Source organism: Arthrobotrys flagrans (genome assembly GCF_004000055.1).
Source record: "Arthrobotrys flagrans strain CBS H-5679 chromosome Unknown unitig_0, whole genome shotgun sequence".
Lineage (NCBI taxonomy): Eukaryota > Fungi > Ascomycota > Orbiliomycetes > Orbiliales > Orbiliaceae > Arthrobotrys > Arthrobotrys flagrans.
Genome location: NW_027137550.1, coordinates 914,886 through 936,446, shown reverse-complemented (window position 1 = coordinate 936,446; position 21,561 = coordinate 914,886). Strand labels below are relative to the sequence as shown.

Genomic DNA, 21,561 nt, shown 5'->3' with positions numbered 1-21,561 from the left:
AACCTTTGGGATTCATAGCCCCACCACGGAAAACTCTTGCGATAGAGGTCATATCACGTAGAAAAAATATCGCATGTTCCATGTCGCGGAAAGCTGCCTTTTTGGTACCCATACATCCAAGTTCAAAAGTGAGGAGGCGTCCTTCAGCTTCGAGCTAGAAAGCTTTAGGTTGACCAGTCCCCGCAGTTATTTAGTCTTTCAGGTGTATTGTAGCATTGTGTGGTCTGGATTACGCTATCGCATGCAGGGTCTGGCATGTCAGTTGCTCGCAGGTTGCCTATACTTAGATACTGTCACATTCATATCACCTCTCGCTAGGCAAGTCGGCACTTGTTTGTACAGTACAAATTCACACCAGGAAAATATATCTACTCTTTGGTTATCAAGGCCCCGGAGATCCCGTCCCTATTTCCCCGTGACCCTCCACCATCACATTCCAGTTCTGCGAATATATTTTTCTTGGATCTCTCGACGTTACATTCTGCGATGGCGACGAAAAACTTAGACAAACCTTCGTTAATGAAAAAAACGGTTAACAAGGAAATGTTTCCCCCTAGTTGATGCTTTTAATAAACTTCTCGCCTTTCAAAGTCAGACCACTAATCTTTGTCATGATGCTTAAATCTTTCGGGTCCGGAAGTCAGTATATCTCGAGATATAAAGTATTTTTCTCGAAACCGCTGGACCCACCAATGACGTCTCTTCGAGATTTTCTATGTGGTGTTACCTTTTCCCAAAGACACTGAAGTCTCCTGATTTCCCGGTTAAAGATTCCTGTGCCTCCAAATTTAAAGAGCGATTCAACTATCAGATTATTGGAGGAGCCCCGATGGTTGATGATATATGTGGAGTAGCCGATATTGAAGCGGACCAGCGGCACGACTTGCATGAGAAATCCCATCCTTATCGTCGGTCGGAATTCGAATTAATTCTTGGTGGCGGTGGACCCTTCACTAATTCCTGTAACAAGCAGCGGCAATCTCGCAACACAGAAATTCCAACATGTCGCAACGCAGAAGCCGCGAGGAAGGGACGTTCGAACGTTCGAACATCTTTGCATTAGAGATGGACAGTAAGCCTGCCAAACAAGGAAGTAATTCACCCTCAAACTCTTTGCCAGACCACCTCAAACTATATCTCAAACTCAACATGCTCGAGTCGACTCGATGTTTTGAACCCAATGTAGCACAATATTATATAGAGACGAGAATTTGGATCGTAAAACTATCATGATAGAAAGGTATCTCCATCTTTGTTGTTCGAGTAATCATTAAACCTTTGCTTTCTATTAGCTAGCCTTACCATGATTTGCTATAGACAAAGGAGTTCCAAAAAGCCGATAGGGCTCAAGTTCCCTTGGTTTGCCATCACCTTTAGCCTTGCCTCCGCGGTAGCAATCCCAGACCCAATCTCACGGAGCGGCAAATAAAGCGGGTAGGTAGCTCCACCGCTTGCCCCGCCCCTACGACTACTCAAGGCTTCCAATGGGATACCAAATCCTGTATTAATACCTATTTCGCTCCCTGGGCCTTTCCAATTGACAAATAGGTCGACCCGCGGGCCCGCCAAAACTGAACATCACTGTCGCTGGAGTCCCTATTACAGCTACAGTCGACACGGGGTCCACCGGTCTCATCGCCTCAATAAACCTATTCTCCAATGTTACTTTCACCAAAACTGTTCCTACGCAAATTTTCTACAGCAGTAGCCATTGGCTCGAAGAGGGCTACGGAGAATGGATCGATATGTCTTTCGGACCCTATATTATACGCACCAAAATACTCGTTAAGAATAAGGAAGTCTGTTGTCCAACCTTTAGCAGTATAATTGATGCTCAACGCTGTCCCACAAGTAAAATTGCGAGAGGTTGCAACTGCACTCCGAGAAGCTGCACAGGCAAGCGGGATGAAGATCATCATTACGCAACTAAGAGAGAGGTTGTCAACCCGCCCCATATCGCATATATGGGGCTACGCCACCAATGATATATAGAGTTAACGACGGCGCTACGAAAAATGGAACTATCCTCGTCGATACTGGAATTCCGAACTCATATTTTACCAGTACCCCTGTTAGCTGGAATAACAGCTCAACGTTCGAATTATCCGTGCCAAGAACTTCACAACTTTACAAGGTGAGATATAATATGACGAAAGGTGTTAACTTTGGAGTTGTCGGTGATCCTAATCCTATGCAGCCGAATACATTCGGAATCAGCTAGAAGGCTGGCTGTGTTAATACTGGAAGAAAATTTCTGAACTGCTTCGATCTTGGATATGATTCAATTGGTGAAAATTTTGGGTATAAATATCTGAATGCGGCTGGCTGCTCACAATACGTTACTGTTGCACCATCAGCCGTCCCTAGCTAAACAGATATATGACGGTTGAACATTTGAATTTATTTTGCTGTCGCTTGTGTTTGGATATTTATAATTCCGTATTTCTAAATCTCGTATTTCAGATATTCGATGTGCGTTCTCCGCTTTTAAAGCTTATAATTTATCAATTGACAAATTTCAATCCTTATATCATATATCTTAGTACTCTAGCCCTCAATTCCCTCAACTTTAACCATTCATACTTTTATAATCATCACAAAACATGCAACGGATATCCTAATAGTTCACTCTTTGGTACAAACCTCCTTGTCTGCCTAAAACCCCTCCCTTCAACCATAAACAACACCCGTAAAACGGAATTTTGATGAAACCAGTTATTAATAGCAACTCCAACTCTAAGAAACCTCTGTAAACAAAAACTGGTGAAGTATGAATCCACGCCTAATTTTATGTAATTGCTTCTCGCATCGTTCGGCGTTGGGTAGACGTTGTTGATAAGTTTGGTGATTGGCATCGTGTCCCACGAGTAACTCTCCGAAGAGGGACCTTCACATGTTCCCGGTTCAACATATATTGTTGTAGTCGGCTCCATCCACCGCTTCGAGGAAGGGAAAGTAAATATTTCTGGCTGATAGCACCCGAACATAAATAGCTCTAGCTGGAGATTTTTTTTTCCGACAAGTTTTCCGAACTTATCCCGTTTCTCGGAATTTGGGTCTGAGGGCTCAGGGTAATATTCAGTCCGATCCATATGCGAATCGTACAAAAACTTATCCGCGATTACTCGACGAAGAATCTCATACGCATTCTGTAGCATCAGGAATTGCTGGATAACACTCCCTTGTTTGTGATCCTCGACCGTTATTTCAACAAAGGTCTCTTTATACCCTGGCGGTCCGAGATCATCGAGTTCAAAGTCCTCCCGACCCTTTTGTATAAGATATTCCGCCAATGGTCGAAAGTCGTCAACCCGAATTGGATTCGGGCTGTTAGAATTGCCGAGATTGTAAAGTTGGAAAGGTAGAAATTTTTTTAGATAGGTAATTTCGGCTTGATTGAGCTCGATATTTGGAGATATATGTGGCATCTCCGATGTGGCATTCGCAGCTATGTTGAACCGGGGCCGAATGGGGTCGGGTAGAAACCGCTCTCTGACCGGCGAGTCTTCCTTGACAATCGGATATATATGCGCCCAAGAAAGTATTGCTCCTGCAAGGAATACTCGGTACATACCCGAGAACACAACGTATCTGTGGGCGTACGATGACTCCTTGTCGTTCGGGAGAATGACATAGGGAACGCCTTGCCTCCATGTCTCGTTCTCAAGCTTGCAGCCTAATTTTCTCAAATGATCGGGGTGTCCGTATTGAGCGAGGTATAAAGCGCAGTCGATGAGTGTGAAAAGGGAAAGAACGGAAAGGGTTTCTGGGAATTTAGGTTTAGAAACATGGTAAGAGAAGCTGGGCGGGATGAGAACGGGTTCTGCCGGCGTTTCTTCGTTTAAGATGTAATTAACTAGATTGGACTTTGCGGCGGCAGTTGCACGAATCTTTATTTTAGATGTGAGGAGCACAGTTGATTAGCCTTCGCACACAGTATCAAAGAGTATATGGAATAGGGGAATATTGTATCATCATGAAGTTTGCGGCTACATACCGTAATTAGAGCATTATCAAATGCGGGAATAGTCTTCAAAGCTATCTTAAAGGCTAAGACATCCTGGTTTTCCTTCCAGATCAATCTTAACCGTATACAACACGAGCTCAGGCTCACGGCATCCGTAAACGTCTCGGATTCCTCGTACACCTGGAGTATAATTTCGAGTGGAAGTGAGGTCAAGGGAGCCATTTCTTATTGGTTAGATCGAATCTACTATACTTCAAGGCTCGGAACGAAAAGTTGTGTACTCCACGGCTCTGCAGGCCAATGGGGACGCGTAGGTATCGGACGTAACGTTAAGTACGAGCTACAGCTGCTGCCAAAGCCGCACGTGATGGTGCCCTGCAAAATCCAACACCATCGCTTACAATTACCATTTTGACATTTGTTGCGCAAATACCATCTGCAGAGAAACTGGTTTTCGGCTTGTTTATTAGACTGACTCTACGTCGCCCCAGGAGCTGATAATAATACGCACGTCCAATCGGCCTGATAATCCTTAGAATACCTTCGGCCTCTTCGTAGTAGCAAATAAATCATAATTATTCATAAAATGACTAAACCGTAATCATTATTTCAAACGCGGTAGTAGTAAAAGGTTAGTATTGTGCTCCAGCGGCTACATGCGCCTCCTCTAAAACTTATATATCCCCGCACATATATCGAAACTTCTAACTCTCATCATATTCTCAATGACGATTCAACCCATCTCTAATCTCCAAAAATCGCCGATAACTCGGCGCAGTCCACTTTCTAATACTCTTCCCCCACTTAATCATTGGAATCGTCAAACCCGCAAAGAAAACCTGCAAAACCGCAATGATAATATAAGAATTCTTCGTGCCAGCCGCGGCGATAAACGGACTGCAAGCGAACGTGAAAATCATGCCCAGTGTATTGTTAATCACTGCCACACCGACCATACCCTCGATAACCATGTCCGGGTAGCAATCTACCAAGTATGCCATGGCAATATCACCGGAACAGCCCCATCCAAACCCGATCAAACCTAAACCAATATACGGGGGAGGCCAAGGCCAGCCATTGGCGCTCCCGATTCCGAAGACGAGGAGTCCTGCTGGAGAGACGATCATATTTACGAGTCCTAGCCAAAGTCGGTACTCGGCCTCCTTCATACCGTTATTCCTTTTCGCCATCCAAAGACAAAACCAATCGCTCAAGGGCCCAGCGTATAAGCAACCAAGTATCGCGCCAATAACACATGGTACATTCATAAGCGCCACTCCGTAGTTGCTGTAATTCCAGGGTTCATCGTACCATAAATCATCCATGGTTGTGAGGTAGAAACTGAGCCAGGCGTCCTGCGCGCCCCATTGCAACCCGGAATAGATAACGGCCGGAAATGCGAAGACTCGCATACCCTGAATGAGACGCTGGAAATACTGCTTGGTACCCCATCCTCTCAAGTTGCTGGCCGGAGTGATCAAGGCAATACTTTCCCAATATGTTTTCTTGATCCTTGGGTCCTTTCCGCGTTGGACGAGTGGTTCCGGTGGCCCGGTTGTCTCATTCACCCCGGCCTTCTTTTCCGCATCTTCGTTGTCAGTTGAAGTTTTTTCGGCCAGGGGTTTCTCGCCTGTCGTCTCCACAGCTGCATCCTTTTCACCCTTGATAACGACCCCTGGGGTATCGGTCGCGTAATACTGAAGATAACGCTCACGGTCGAAGTATGTTTCCTCTAGCCCAAAGTAAAAGATGATAAACGATGTAGCGTAGAGTATCGCATTCAGCCATGGAACCCATCTCCACCCTAGAGGTCCTCCAGCAATATACCCGCCAACAAGAGGACCAAGATAAGTACCGATCGAAGTTGCGAGAATGTAGATGGCCAGCGCGGTTCCGATTCGGTGCGAATAGAATATATCGATAAGAGACAATTGGACAATTGTTTCTGCGCCGGATTCTGACATCCCTACAAACAATTGGTTGCCAATGGTATCTCCGATGCCCTTGACTTTGGCAAACCAGATGGAACCGATGAGCCCCAGAATCATGGAGACGAGATAACCGATGCGCCTTCCATATAGGGTGGCCAAGGCTGCGATGAAGGGCGCAAAGTACCCAATCCCAGCGAAAAGAACGCCTGCTGCGTCATTGTAAATTTCGTAGCTTATACCCTTGATGCATCATAAGTATCAGCCTTGTATGCTCTTCGACGTTGTTGGTCCAACACATGTTGATAGACGCGCAGTGCACAGGGTCCCTAAGGCCTTACCAATTCGTTTAGGACTGGTTCTGCAGTACTTCCCGCATCATTGGCGGTCGCGGCTGTGAGACCGGTGTAATAACAAACCAGGAACGCCTGCCAGTATCGCCGCTTCCAGCTCCAATTCAAAGGGTCGTTTGGACTGTCGGTTGGACGCGGGAGAAGGAGAATTTCCGACTGGTCGCCCTCGAAAATTCTCTCGGTTCCAGGAATTTCTTCCGCCTCGGCGCGTGTCATCTGTCTTGGGCTCCGGATTCAATCGTGTTCACCGCACGTTCGCTATCGAAATGGTGGATTGAAGAAATGCATAAGTTGCAAAAAAAAAATATATAATATTAGACTTAAGAGTGAAAGAACTCGAAGGGAAATCTTTGCATGAGGAAGGAAGAAGTTTCGAAGGACCCTTTGCCCTCCATTTTGAGGGCTCTCCGAGGGCGAACGGGGTGCCCGTTGATCTGCTCTTCCAAGTGCAGCGCTGCCTGGTCCATAACTGCTTTTTCAAAGATTGCTACGGCCTATTCTGAGACAAGTTCGTAGATAGAAGTCTTCCCGCTGCCAATTTGCGTGGCCAAATCTTGATTTTAGACCAAGCCTCTTTGGTGAACTGCCCGAAAGACAAGGCTCTTCGCATAGAGAACCAATCGCCGATTCTCATGTTGCAGCCTAAATCCATGCAAGTAAAAGGTCTCGTGCGTCGTCGCATGGCCTGCATTTCTGTACCACATTGTCGACAACTGGATTCGATTCTCGTAAAGCAAGTTCCATCCAGTCCGATATGCATTATTACCTAAACTTGAGAATCTGGGCCTCTATCCATCGAAAACACTGGTGACGTTCGTACGGTGGCGTGTTAGTGGGTGGATTTCCACAGGACGCTAAATCTTGAAGATAGTCGGTCAAAAATACAATGCAAAAGATGAGATATGAGTCGGCAATTTCCCCCCCGTATGACCAGGGCAAGATATGAAATTTGATAACAAAGAAGCCTTGATATTGACAAGAATTAAAGTAGAGTAATAAGTACTGAATTCTAGGGCATTTACATTTCAAGTTGTGGCAAAAACAAGTAATAAAAGGTTAAGAGGCTGTCACTTTAATGCACCGAATAGAAGAGTAGTAAAAAGCAAGGGGTGAGAAGAGAACATCCCAGAAATGCAGTCGATATGCCGCCCCAAAATGCAACTAAAATGCATTAGAAATGAATGTCGTTGCAATTTCACTCAAAGTGCAATCATGAAAATCGAGCCGACAACCACTGTCAGCGACATAAAACTCGGCGCCAGTGTCATAGCGCTATTCTTTTTATTCGACGTTGCCAAGCTGACTTCACCGAAGACAGGTGTCGGTTCGTATGGCTCTGCTGGTTTTTCGGACGCGCGAGTTCCGTTCCAACAATACCGATTGAAACACTGGTTGCAAACATCAGGGACAGCATCGCCGTTCCTCGTCCAGGTCCTACTCATAATCGCACATCCAACGCACCGAGGCCAATCTGCGTCCAGAGTCGAATTACCTCTTGTCGCAACAAGGTAGCCATTTTGAATGATTGTATTTCGTTCGGATATGTTGTAAGACATCGTGTATGTCGAGACGTTGGAGTTATATATAAAAGGATGATTCGGGATATAAACAAGAAGTGGCGGCACGACATCGGTGAAGTTCGACGCATCGCAGCCGAAGAATGTTGGCCTGGCATTCAGACCAAGGTTAACAAAAGTGTTTTGATCCGGAATAGCTGGGAACCCGGTTCCATTGTTCAACTCGCTGCTGATGGAGCGGGCATAAGTGGCAACCAAGGCTGTTCCGTTCGGCCAGTTTGCACCGGGAGCATAGGTATCAGCAGACGAATCAACGGCAAAAATAACATCGACGTCACGTTCAGGCTGTATCAGAGGCTGGAGGGGAAGATTCTGCAGATCTTCCCCGCCATCCACGAGGGTAAGACGTTTAGACTCGGCGCTGGGGTTTATCTGTGGATTCCACCGATAGAATGGATTTGGGGTGTAGTCGGCAATATCGTTCTCCTCGCTGCTGAGACTTTTCAAGACTCTTTCCACGAGGGATTTAAATAAGCTGGGGATGGTACTGGCAACAGCATCGAAGTTGAGAAGAAATTGGTTGAAGAGGGACGACGAAGTGCCCATGATAAATCCGGCATTGTCAAAACCTCGGATGCATTGTTCATTTCTGACTACCACGCCTTGGGAGAAATTAGATCCAATATATCGTATCGGCTATATGCATATACAAATTAGTAGATGTTTTTGTAAAATCCTCATTTCGAGGGTCGGTATAGAGGGTACGCACGGCGAATCCGAAAACAGTAGGATCCCAGCTACCCATCTCAAAAGGATTGAATTCAAAGACGGTTGTGTTCAAAGAGATAATGATTTCTCCAGGAGCGCGTCCGTCGGCGACAAGGATTGGCATAGGGACGTTGGCAGCTGTGAAATCGGGATCATCAGAAATCCCAGACCAAGTGATTCCTAGTAGCAGATTAGCATTAGTAAAGATTCAAACATCGAAAAATAATAGATTAGAACTCTATAACTTACCCGGTCCACCTTCGGGCGCATCGATAAGTTGGAAGGACAGTGCTCTGCCCCAGAGATCGGTAATAGATGTATTAAAGCCAGCGTTCGCTTTTGAATTGACAGCATCAATGATATTTTCATAATATTTCCTGCCACTAAGCGGTTGCGCCTCGCTCTCCTCGGGCCCGGCAAAAATAGAATTCTGGAACTGCCATAGAGAGCCTGTTTCGTCAGGATTTGAATTAACAATTGCCTCGACCGAGGTGAAGTTGTTCAGCGACAAGCTTCCTACAAGCCACCCGCCGCCACTCAAGCCGGCAAGATAGGTTGAGGATTGCAAAAGCCCGCCAAGGTGCCCTGCAGAAGTCGAGTTGTCTGTTCGAGAATCGAAAGCAGCTAATGCACCAGCGCCATTCATTAACGCTCTGTATCCACCCCCTGACATCGCGATACCAATGTTTGGTATCCGGCTGACATTGTTTCGGTTCGCATCAATATATGCCCCAGCGTCAAACCCAGTGATATTTACTCTTGTAAGGAAATCTCTCAGAGGTTGGATCGTATTATTCCTACGCTTATTAAGCCATGAAACTTCCTCGCTGGAGAGTTCGCTAGCAGATCGAATCGACGGTCGGGTCGAGGGGCAGCTGACAGCGCCTGGAGCATATCCGTTTGGTGCGTCAGGGACAACGCGTTTTTCGAAGGAGTAGAGTTCGACCGCACGTGCGCTGTCGACCTCAATGGCACTCGCCGCTACGTAGCCTGTCGAAAGCAGGCCTAAATGTAATAGCAAACCTGAAAGGTTCTGTCCTCCCATACTTTAAGTTTCAATCGAAATAAAAACGAAAAAATAACACCGAGAAAATTTTTTTAAAAAAAATATAGTTTATAAAAATATAACAAAGTTTGATGGCAGCAGAAAAATATGCGACGGCTTCCCTGCCGAAATTAAATAAGATTAGCCTTACCTTGTTTCCTGAACCAGAGTTTCCCGCTGATGGGCCGGAAATAGGATGGAGTGGTAATTATCAATTCTCAGCCTCGGAACAGAACGGGCATACGTATGCTTCGACAAATATTCACATACTACGTATATACGAAATACGGAGCACTCCAAGACGGCTCCAAAGTTTCCGACTTCCTCAATTGATTGGGTGTTGTGAACTGCTACTTTTTTGACGCTTGCAGTCGGCGCCTTGTGATCCGATTGGTACCAAGTCAGACACTGAACCTCATGTAGGATTGCATGTGTTTCGACACTCCTAGGATATTGAAATCCTATGGAGTCCACGGAACTACCGAATGGGCAGTGATGTAAGGCGGACTGTGAAGATGACTACATAAAACCCACCCTTGAAACAGGCAGAATAGAGGTTTTCCGTAGGGAAACAAAATCACGAATATCTCGTTCCCGGATCTGGGGATCTGATGATCTACCCTATGAATGGCGCATCTAGCCTGCAGCAAATTTTCTGGCGAGAAGAGTCTTTTTCGGCATAAATCAACAAAGAAAACATCTTGGAGAGCATTTCTAGAATGGGGAGACGTGTCAACCTAAGCTTGAGACAGTATAGAAAAAGTTTGAGGCTCGAGATGCTCTTGCCAAAGACTTGAAAAGGGTGGTTTTGCGAGCCCCTTAGGCATGCCTTGTAAGGCTTGAATCGGCAAACCATGCTTGATAATCTCACAATCCCAGTCCAATTAATTCTAAAAACGGAACAATGACTTTCTGTGTTGAGATCTTACATATAATCCACGGATCCGTAGACCCTGCATTACAGGCCTGTTCGGCACAGATGTCCAGATATTCGTACTCCGTAGACTGCTGCAGTACATAGGTATTAATGCAGGTATTTCTTAATTCCACGATTCTGTACATACAACAATGGCGCTTTTGTTGGCATACTAGTCATTATTTTACCTTCAATTCCGACATTTCCATTCCATACTCATTAATTTACATTCCAGTATCATACAATGTTAGTTATTTATTGGGTGATAATTTACTTGATATGAGATGGATACTTACAAAAGTTGGGATGATTGATAAACCCAAAAGAGAAGAGACTAACTACTTAGGTATAACAAGATAGAAGAGATAGACAACTAAAGTGTGGCAAACTAGATTCGAATGTGCACACAGTTCCTCACTCGCCCCTCGAGCACAGACTTCCTACTATATACTCTTACCCCTCTCTTTCCTTCACTATAACTAGCAAGGGACCCTTCGTGATCGGAACAAACATAGCTTTCCATTTCATATTCTCGTCTTTAAATTCGTCTGAAAAGCTAATCTCGTACCTTCTGATCAGCCTTGCCAATGCCAACGACAACTCCCCCCACGCCAAATTCAGACCAATGCACACCCTCGCGCCTCGGCTGAACGGCATAAAGTATCTCTCTAACTCTCTTGTGTCTTCTGCTAACCATCGCTCCGGGTGAAATTTCAACGGTTCGGGGAATATATTTGGGTTAGTGTGATAAAAGTAATGTGAGGTTGTAGTAATTGTCCCAGGGGGTAGGTAATGCCCCATAATCGTCGCACCATTCGCAGGCACATCTCTCGGTAAAGGGCCCGGAACACCATGCGCGAATCGGAGCGATTCCTTTAGGCAAGCTTGTAGGAATGGGAGTTTTTCCAACGTTTCTTCGCTTACGTCGTCCTTAGGATGTTTCATCACGGTCTTCAGTTCGGAAAGCAGTCTGCCTTGGATATCAGGGTTTTTGACCAGATGGTATGTCGCTAGTGTCAGAGTGTGCCCTGTTGTATCCATACCAGCAGAAATAGTTAATAAAGCATCGGCCGCTAGTTCATTGTCTGTTGATGCCTTTCTTCCCTTCTTCGGATCGTCCTGGAATAATTGCGCGAAGATGGTAACCATATCCGTTTCTCCTGCATCCCATCGTGTCTTCTGCCGCATTACAGCTGTACGGCACTGGTCCGAAAAATCGAGCACAGCCGATATACTAGGTGAAATTCTGCGGATAGTACCTCTATCTAGCTTTTCGAAGAGCCAGGTGAAAAACATAATGATGGGAGGGAATATCACGGCAATACGGGGAGCATCGAGCATTGATTCAAAGGCCAGAAGCCAGTCTGGGGCGAATTCTGCATCTTCAAGGGCTTCGAAACACTTCTCGTAGGAGTATGTTGTGATGACGTCACAAGCAAGACATCTGAATCCTCTGCTTATATTGATCGTGTTCATACTGCCAAGACGATCGAGAAACTTGGAAACCTTTGAATTGATCAGGTTTTCGAGCTTCCTCACCGATTGTTTTGAAAAATAAGGCTGTAACGCGCTGCGGCGGAGATGGGCGTCATGGAAATCTACAATGTTGAGCAGGGATCCTTGGGTTGAGGGGTTGGTGTACAATGTGGCGGATTTAGGAAATTTGGTGGCTACTTTGAAGACTCTAAGGGGCTGCATTAGATTTTCTCTGACTTTCAAGATGTAGCCCCAGCTTTGACGATTTTCGGGGGTTTGAGTACATACTGGTTGTAGGTATCTATATCATTGAAGTGAATGATATTCGGTGCCGTTCTAACAATTGGCCCTGCACCAGGAAACATAGAATGAGTTAGCCCGTGATAAAAATGGGTCGAACGATAAAATAAGGACACTACCATATTTCCTATGCCAATCCTCTAGTCTGAATAAGAAATTCCCTTTATTCTCTCTCGAAGTCCAGTATATCTCAGAAAAATATGTAGAGATCAACTGAAACCTTGGTCCTGGAACACCGGCCAGAGGATGAAAGTACACTCGATATATAAATCGCACGGGAATATAAACGAAAACACAAGAAAATACGGATGCACCGCCGACTACGAGAGCATATTGAAGTAATTCGCTCGCAGAAGATGATTGGATGTGCTGAAGGAGCTGTTGGGGCAAGTTGCCCAAAGTGATATTAGAAAGGTAGGATGCCATTGTGAAAGATGGCTTGATTGATACAGGCGAGAATTCAGAGCCAGAGAGAGTCGCTGTATTATATACTAGGTTTCCTGACAGCTTGGTTCTGTAATGGGAGCACAGAGTCGGTGTTAGATTGCAGATGCATGATCGGGGATTATTTGGCCGACACTCTTGTTGTATAATGTGGTAATCCCGATTTTGCCCGGCTTCGACAGGATTAAATGGAAAATTAGAGTCATACTGGTCTCGTGCATTCAAAAAACAGGGTAACTTATTTGTACGAAATCAATTCCTATTAGACTTTTGTAGTTTCGGTGGTTGTATGTTGTATAGGAGATCAAGCTGAGCCAGTTGTAGTCTTAGGGGCGGTTGTGGGCGTTTACCATCCCTTGCGTTGTTCTTGCTAGGGTTCCGCTTCAGCCAAGTCACCATATGGCCGGCCATTCGATTCAATTCAATATTCGATATATTCATTCGAACTCATGATAATCTAATTCGATTCAATTCGTTTGCAAAGTTTGCCTAAAGTCATAGAATCTAGCAAAACTATGATAGGCTCAGTTGTGATTTCATCGCAAAATTAGGAAAGGGTGCCGGTCCCACAGTTGGATTCCGTTGGTTGTGTGCACTGCCAAAGGCATTACATTTAGTACGGAGGCCGCGGGAACCGTTACAGTTTTATCAACCAAAAAAGCAATAACGTTATGCATAATCTGCGGCTCTGGAGGAAGGATCCAAGATGACATTTGGTGACCAAGTATGAGAGCTCTATTAGAAATCGACCACTCGCAAGACGCAAGGTCTTTTTCCAGTTCCCAGATCCGTACGAATTTGTATGCATGCGCATGACCACCAATCCGAAGTCTAGCCGGCTCTGAAGGACGATATCCCAAGATCTCGCTCTAGGAAAAAACACTCGGCCAACACAAACCCAGGGCTCATAAATTTAATTACAGAAATCCAAAAGACGTCGACACTTAATGATATTTTCACTGATATCATAATTGTGAAACTTTTAGCATATATATGCTCTAGAAAGCTATACATATTGTACAGATTTAGGTAGTGATACATTCAATCTTCGCGATAGACTACACTACAGGTTTAGCAACCATGCGAGCAGCATGGTCGATAACCAAAGGTTTATATTCCGGAGTACCATAGAAAACGGCATTTCCGTCGTCTGGCGATGGGCCATCAGACAAGAAATCGGCATATTGCCAATACATATCTCCAGCGATTTCTATAACGAAGTGTTAACGTGGACGTTTGGATATTTAACGATAAAGTTCAAAGGTTAAAATTCACTTACTTGTATCGTAATAGACGGTATCCAACCAGGGCAATCTTGTTGCGGTATGGTTATCTGAGATATCGCCGTACTCTTCGAGAACAACTGGCTTACCAAGCCTCTTACCGATTTCGTCGTGTTCTTTGATCCATTGCGAGCCCCACTCGTAAGGCATACCCCCTAGAGTCGATCGATCTTCGTCAGAATTCTCCTCTTTAACTTCTTTTACCTAGTCGGTTATTTACTCACATGCATGTGGCCACTGATGGAAAGTGCCAAAGTCAAGAGTTTCGATGCTCAAATTCCTCTCAAAGTCGACACCCTCACCTCCTTCGTAAGGATACGCTCCATCGCCACCAGAAACCAACCAACCCTCGTCACCGAGAGCAACCATATGTCTACTGTCCAAAGATTTGATATACTCGCTGGTCGACTTGGCCCAGTTGTAGATGATATCGGTTGAGCATCCCTTGCATCGAGGCTCGTTACCCAACTCCCATGCGAAAATGGCGTTGGAGTGTTTGTATCGGCGGACGACAGCCTTGATGTACTTTCGGTACTGAGCCTGTGCAGGGGCAGATGTGTACCAGTTGGTCGCATTGGTACCGAAATAATTACCGTAGGCTTGGATTCCACCGTAGTCGCCCTATAATATCATGTTATAACGTTAGCCCAAATCTATTTAAAATGTCGAAGCTAGTGAATTATAGTTTGGAGTATAGTTTTTCATACCCAGTTGTTGATAAATGGAATAATCAACTTGATACCGTAGTGAACAGCCTTTTTGACAACAATATCCAAACGTTGGAGGCCATCGGGTCCAAGATTAATGTATGGCTCTTGTCCAGGAATCAAAGCTTGATAGTAAACGATTCCTGGATCCGGAAGGGTGTTTACGTCGTTAAATCCCCAAACACGAAGGACCTTCATTTTCGACTATTGGATGATGACTATGTCAGTTATTAGTTATCAAGTTAAAATCCCATATCATCATTATACCTGTTTCAAGTGCTTCATAACTAGGTCAACATCGTCATCATTGGTCAAGAATCCAATCCAGTATGTATTAGTTCCCATAAAGTATTGAACCTTCTCGTCGATCTCAAAGAGTCTTCCAGCTGGTCTGCAGAAGTCAGCGTGGTTGGGAGCCCGTTTCTCAACAGCGGGAAGAGCGGAGACCGCGACTGCCTGAAGGGCAGCCAAAATCGATAGTGCCGTCTGGATCTTCATGTTGGACTACGAGGGCTGAAGCAATTGATTCGCCTGAGGTACCATGAGGTCGAATACAAGGGAACCGCCATATTTATAAACCTCCCCCAAGAGCTGACATCTTAACATGGTTCCCCCGTCGTACCTGTGAGTTAGGTAATTCTCAATTACTTCCTTGGCCAAATCCCTAGTTAAAACTCATACTCAACCGAATCAAAGATGTCGTAGTACCGCCAGAAAAAGCCAATCTCAGTTGTGGAACCGGCGAGACTGAAGCCGAGGCTTGAGTAGGCTAAGGCGGAAGATTAGCCTCTTATGTAGCCGTTAGCCTACACGTCCACTGGATGAACACGAACGGCAATGCGTGAAAGCTTCGAAGCGAAGCCTTTCCGAAATATGCTGTGGGGAATATAACGGAGAACAAGCTCGGACAAGTCGAAGGCAAGGACGCCACACCCACCGCCGAACCTTATGTGTGAATAAAGGCAAAATGTATTTCCGAGTTCCATTCCAGGCTTTAATCAGTTCGTTACCTGGTAAGGATCATTACCTTGTCCTAGGACTTTAGCCGTCAACACAAATTGTCTAAATTGCTAGTTTCCTGGTGCGCTGCGAGCTTTCGGATCGAATTGTTCCGATCTTTATATGGGGATTATAAACTATGACTGCAAGCTGATCCTAGCTTTTGAATAGCTTTGAGTACAAGTATTGATGAAGAAATGCAGGAACACACAGATTGTCCGGTCCTTTCCCCGCACTCGGCTCCGCTGTTGTCCGTAGACACCCTGCAAGTTCCTTAGACGGAAATTCAGGCTTAACATTTAGAAACTTAGGCTACGGGCTACATGCCTCCGGATCATCGTCGTGTCTGGTATATATGGCTAGTAGTGGCGTATATCATTGAATTATTTGCTCCAGAAGCCCCACTCCTTCGGGCCTCTGAGGCCTTAAAGCCTTGGAAACAGATTAGTGGATGTGTTGTTGAGGTTCTTTCACATCCAGCGGAGATACTTTGGAAGCTAGTCGCCACTTCGCAGAGGCTGATATACGGATCAGGAGCTAGGGTGATTTTTGGTTAACGACAAGGATCTAAACCTTGCTGGGGCCGGATTTTTCGAGCTAATGCGAGACCTTGCGTTCTTCTCATCAGTTTCAAGATTCAGAATTTTATAATATCCGTTTAGATTAGAGGCTGCAGGACCGCAGTTTAAGGGAAACCGCTGACATCGTGCAAGCTCCCCGTACCCCAACTCGCTTTTTCGGTTCACACTCTAGATCTAGATACTGGGAGCAGCTGTAGTTTGTTTGTGTGTATCTGATAATATAGACTACCTGTAGCTCACCTTAGCCTTTTGTTGTTACACAGCACTTCTTCCCAACATTTCTAGCTGAGCAGATCTGCAAGGACCCTCTAACCCGCTTTGTTACAGACCCAAAGTAAAAAACAAGACTAAGTAAAAATAGCGGTTACACAAACCTAGCGTCGGGGTATAGGCGATCCTATCTTACATTCATGGGTGTTTTGCCATAGAGTGGTTAGCCGACCATTTTTTAAAATTTAAACAATCCTAAAAGCCCGGCTAAGAAGATGCTTAAGTGTATACCTAGGTAGATATGGTTCTTGAGCTGACTACTTCCCCATATACCTGTCGAACGTATTAATATCAGACAGTCACGGATGGTAAAGGCGGACGAATCTACAGAAAACTGTTAAGATATACTTTCTTCTCTATATACTTTTATGTTCCGAGAACTTTAAGTACTAAACCCACAATGTGAAGGCCTTGAATTCTCGGCCTCGTCACTCGTCCCCAATCCTCATTCTATGTTCGTTGAGTGCTTGCTAAATAAGAGCCAAGATGTGTTGGAACCTGTTGCATTTTCGAACCACCTAAAGGTTCTGCTGGCGAGCCCCAAGGAGGAACCTTGTGTCATATAACCTTACGTCATATCAAAGCCTATAATCCATCATTCATAGGGTAATCGAATATCCGGCACTTCTATCACAGAGCTTCTTGCATATCAAAACCCTGGACACGGTACCTCAAATTGCAAAGCCTAGCTAGCCGAATACTGCGCCGGAAGCATGGCGGCGAGAAATATAAACTTCCAGAAAAGTCTTCAAGCACTGCACAAAGCTACACTTTCACGACCTGGGTGCCAGAGTTTCATACCGAAGCGGGTATCGGAGTACATACGACAAAGACATAGTCCTCAAATATTCGAAAATGAGCCGAGTAAATCTCAGCAAGTTAAACCCGCTGAAAAGTCAGACGGCAAATCGAAACCAAAAGCCAAGAAACTTACGGTAGTGGAAGCCGACGAAGCTTTAAGGCTGTCAATGAGGGATATTGATGGTGGAGGGGAATGCTCTATTGAGATGGAAAATGGGAAGTTCGTGGGACTTCCTCGGGGGGTTAAGGATAATATGTTCCGTTTGATATAGCGAACGTGGAGAAATATAGGCAGACAGCAAAGTATATCATTCGCCCTTTCGCTCGCTATTAGGCAAGCGTACTTGGACAGTGGCGCAAGTATCAGTTGACTTGTTTACAAATCCAGTTGACTTGTTTACGAATCCAGCTAACTTGTCGTGTCTTTGCGGATACTCTTCAATATCTCCTGGCTCTAGAGTGTACTCTATGAATATGGCCTCACGATGCAATGCGATGCATCACTTTTTTGATATAGTGTTGATCAAATCCGATATTCTTATGTTTACTTGGAGATATTGTGCACAGCCCCTAAATTGTAATATAAAGGCATTCTGCTTGTAGCTTCGAACCTACACTAAGCGCTCGAAGCAGAAAATGATCCGCACACCAAATGTAACAGATCTCGAAAATAAAGTCGCTAAGCTTCACAGTTTATCGTAATGTATAAGCGCTATAAGCTTATTCATCCTGGCACCCACTAGGAAGTTAAAGTTATGTTAGCGCCTCTGAATATGCAAGACAAATGCTGTCGTCTTTCGCCAGAGGTTCGGTACCATCTATTGCCCAGATATTGACATCAGCCACCCGATATTTAGGCTGGGTCTAACGAGATGTCTAACGCTTCGCCCTGGTGGCAGAAATATTGTATTTAAAAAGACTACTTGGCGCGGCTTCAGCTGCAAAAAAAAAAAAAAAAAAAAATACGATTACGTGAAAAGATTCCGTCAGGTGTCATTGGAGAAATATTCGCTGTTTGGCTGGGAGTTCTAAGCACTTAGGCAGGTCCAGACCTTCAGGTTGGGTGATATGCCTCGGTTATCCAATCCGTACCGAGCCGCCACAAGATCTTAAGATCGTGTGAAGCAATGCAAATTTGCGAATAATGAAGAAACTAATCTATAATAAACTCAACAGAGATAGGAAAAGTAAGTAGATAACTCGAGTTAAAGATTTTATCCTATCAATTGGATATTTTCTGGTTGAAATGCATCGCTTTAGGCCAGGTAAATTAGTACGACCCAATCGCAACTCTGATTCACATGCAGAAACCCGCCAAGGTTGGTAAAGGTGCAGCTGCAGAACCTTCAAGGATGGAGAGAGCCGTGGGCTGAACCTGCATATTTCAACTGAGGCCCTGAAGCAGTGCTCGTTGAAGGTTGTGTCAATGATCATAATTCTTCCGTCATCGCCAAGCCCACTGTTCAACTTCTTAAGTATTGTAATTCCACTAAGCTCGTGAGTCTTAATTTAAGTCCTCTTGCACACAACACGAAGGAATATATGAATTCCAGCTAGGATCGACAATATATCGTTAACACCAAAGCTGGAGATTTAATGCGGAGAAGCTTTGTGAAATGTGACTGCCAGTTCGTGGAATGTTAAAAGTGACTATATCCGCCAAGTAGTTCTCCTGCAGACATGGCGAATATATTAACTGTATGCTAGGATCGAAGTATTGTTAAACACCCGTACCTTGATATATATAGTTGTCTCAGTTCGATCGATCAGCAGCCCCAGCTGGGGATGCCTACGAAACTTCGCATTCCGCGAATGCGGGTGCCTATTATGGGCAGCTGGGACGGCCTCGTACGTAAAGTCCGGGGCAGCGAGCCGTTTCCCTTGCAGGGAGCACAGTCGACGCAAAATCCAGCTTGGTTGCTTCGACCTCCAAAAAAATTTTTCTTTCTCTTCTCCTCCTTCTCTTTTCAATAATAACATAAATGAAAACTTCAAACCTCCGTCGAACCGACTTCAATACTCTCTTCTTACCCTAGCTCTTGCAGTTGGATTCGCTCTCCGGTATCCACTTCAGCTCGTTCTTCGATCTGTTGTTGTTTGGGTTGCTGTTGTTTGACTCCTCAAATTAAGCGACTGGTATAACAGCTACAATGATGCTCGCCCGGGCTATTACTTTCGACAAGGACCTGGTCTTTCCGTCTGCTCTTGTAGCTATCTTTGTCCTCGTAGGATACGTAAGTATTGTAATACAACCTTAGCTCCTATGTTTCGATAGTGGAGTTTAGGTTTATAACTTGTATTCTTAGGTCACTATCCAATCCATCTACTATCTCTACTTCCATCCGCTTGCTTCACTTCCTGGTCCTTTCTTTGCGCGTATCACGGATCTCTATGGGGGATATCATGCCTGGACTGGACGACATCACTATCATCTTTACGAGCTCCACAAAAAATATGGTTAGTAATAGTATAACTGATCTCCCGGAACGAAATCGATTCAAACTAACCTGTAAATCTAACTAGGTCCTGTTATCCGTTATGGTCCTAATCGCGTTTCCTTCAACTCTGCTGTCGCCATTAAAGGTAAATTCCCAAAAGGTTATCATTTTGTTTATCAAGAGGGGAGGATAGCTAACTCTGGAAATCCTCGTCGATCTCAGATATTTATGGTGCAACAAAGCCTCTCCGCAAGTCCGCTGGTTATCGAGCTTTGCTTCTGAGCGGGAATGTTTTCAGTCTCCTCACATCCATCGACAAATCGTTTCACGGGAAGCGAAGAAGAATCATGTCCCATGGGTTTAGTGATGCAGCTCTTCGCAGCTACGAGCCTATTGTCCAGGAACGTATTGGCAAGTTTCTTGAAATCCTCACCAAGGAAGCTGGAACTGATGGGTGGGGAGTATCCAAGAATATGTCTCGTCTCTGTAAGCAAAATTCTATTGAAATTATACTTTGCAGATCTCAGGAGATCTCCATCATAGCTAACAAATATGTAGGTGCGGGCCTTACCTTCGACGTTATGGGTGCTTTGGTATTTGGCCAACCATTCAAAATCCTCGAGGATGAGAACGGTTTGTCATACGTCATCGACGCCATCATCTCAGCTAGCCGCAGCGTGGGTGTCATGGTTCACCTCCCCATCTTTGGTAAGAATGACATTCTTTTCAAAATCCGGGGCTTGTTCCGTCTTCTCTTCTTATCTTTGAAAGATCTAAAGAACATTAAGGCGTTCTTAGCTCTTAGCTCAAAGTTGACCAGAGAAAGAAGTGCTCAAGAAGCTGCAAGGGCTGCTGGTGAAGATATCGTCAAGGCCCAAGGTGTCCCTAACAAGGACATTCTTGGTTGGATCCTTAATGCTACCGACCCAGAAACTGATGAACACCTCAGTCTCAGTGATGTCTGGGGAGAAGCCCGTGTTTTGATTGTCGCTGGCTCTGATACGACATCGACATCGCTCTCTGGAGCTCTCTACTACCTCAGTCGCAACCCTGCTATTCTCAATAAGCTCCGTACCGAACTTCGCACAACATTTTCCTCTGAAGATGAAATCTGGTCAGGTCAAAAGATCAACTCGTGTTCTTATCTCAAGCAAGTTATTGAAGAAGCTTTAAGAATGAGTTCTCCAGTTGGCGGCATCCTCTGGCGTGAAACGACTGTCGACCATGTTGTTCAAGGAATTACTATCCCCGCGGGTACCGATTGTGGAGTTCCAATCTACACTATTCACCATAACACTGAGTACTTCCATGACCCTCATGTCTTCAACCCAGACCGCTGGGATGAGAATATCGTTGGTGCCGAAGCTGTGACTACTGCTAAATCTGCCTGGATTCCCTTCCAAATTGGATCTCGTGGCTGTATCGGCCGTCCACTCGCCAACATGGAGCTCACTCTCACTCTTGCCAGGTCCATCTATGGTTTTGAAATCCGAGTCGATGAAAGCAAGCGTGGCGTCGGCCAAGCTGATGTTGTCCCCGGGCACACTGAATTCGAGACCCGAGACCAGCTCACCGCAGAAACTATCGGGCCATTTTTGCAATTTAAAAGGGTTCAAGATTAAAGGTTGATGAGTATGTTATGGTATGGAGATTATCTTTTCTTTCTTGATATTAGTAATTACGAGGGTTTTCTTTCTGTTACTTTTTGATTACTTATCATTGTTTTGCATATATGGGAAACGGGTGCATTGTATTCTTAGTTTTTCTT

At 44.9% G+C, this 21,561-nt stretch overlaps 6 protein-coding genes across 6 annotated transcripts; 1 reads left to right on the top strand and 5 right to left on the bottom strand.

Moving 5' to 3' along the window:
• Positions 1-3,033: 3,033 nt before the first annotated feature.
• On the bottom strand, positions 3,034-4,189 carry DFL_003389 (uncharacterized protein; the record flags this gene model as incomplete). Its single annotated transcript, XM_067632321.1, has 3 exons — positions 3,034-3,058; positions 3,106-3,890; positions 3,998-4,189. 3 exons carry the CDS (start codon positions 4,187-4,189, stop codon positions 3,034-3,036), a joined length of 1,002 nt encoding a protein of 333 aa, XP_067490602.1.
• A 500-nt stretch (positions 4,190-4,689) lies between these two features.
• DFL_003388 (uncharacterized protein) lies at positions 4,690-6,464 on the bottom strand (the record flags this gene model as incomplete). Its single annotated transcript, XM_067632320.1, has 2 exons — positions 4,690-6,138; positions 6,237-6,464. 2 exons carry the CDS (start codon positions 6,462-6,464, stop codon positions 4,690-4,692), a joined length of 1,677 nt encoding a protein of 558 aa, XP_067490601.1.
• A 983-nt stretch (positions 6,465-7,447) lies between these two features.
• Positions 7,448-9,578, bottom strand: DFL_003387 (uncharacterized protein; the record flags this gene model as incomplete). The annotated part of the gene is made up of 3 exons (XM_067632319.1): positions 7,448-8,461; positions 8,535-8,713; positions 8,783-9,578. The coding sequence occupies 3 exons, from the start codon at positions 9,576-9,578 to the stop codon at positions 7,448-7,450; spliced, it is 1,989 nt and encodes a 662-aa protein (XP_067490600.1).
• A 1,369-nt stretch (positions 9,579-10,947) lies between these two features.
• DFL_003386 (uncharacterized protein) lies at positions 10,948-12,696 on the bottom strand (the record flags this gene model as incomplete). The annotated part of the gene is made up of 3 exons (XM_067632318.1): positions 10,948-12,178; positions 12,259-12,319; positions 12,390-12,696. The coding sequence occupies 3 exons, from the start codon at positions 12,694-12,696 to the stop codon at positions 10,948-10,950; spliced, it is 1,599 nt and encodes a 532-aa protein (XP_067490599.1).
• A 1,076-nt stretch (positions 12,697-13,772) lies between these two features.
• On the bottom strand, positions 13,773-15,202 carry DFL_003385 (uncharacterized protein; the record flags this gene model as incomplete). The annotated part of the gene is made up of 5 exons (XM_067632317.1): positions 13,773-13,924; positions 13,994-14,152; positions 14,222-14,618; positions 14,705-14,908; positions 14,972-15,202. The coding sequence occupies 5 exons, from the start codon at positions 15,200-15,202 to the stop codon at positions 13,773-13,775; spliced, it is 1,143 nt and encodes a 380-aa protein (XP_067490598.1).
• A 4,303-nt stretch (positions 15,203-19,505) lies between these two features.
• DFL_003384 (uncharacterized protein) lies at positions 19,506-21,415 on the top strand (the record flags this gene model as incomplete). Its single annotated transcript, XM_067632316.1, has 5 exons — positions 19,506-19,589; positions 19,662-19,812; positions 19,879-19,938; positions 20,016-20,279; positions 20,352-21,415. The coding sequence occupies 5 exons, from the start codon at positions 19,506-19,508 to the stop codon at positions 21,413-21,415; spliced, it is 1,623 nt and encodes a 540-aa protein (XP_067490597.1).
• Between the last annotated feature and the right edge of the window lie 146 nt (positions 21,416-21,561).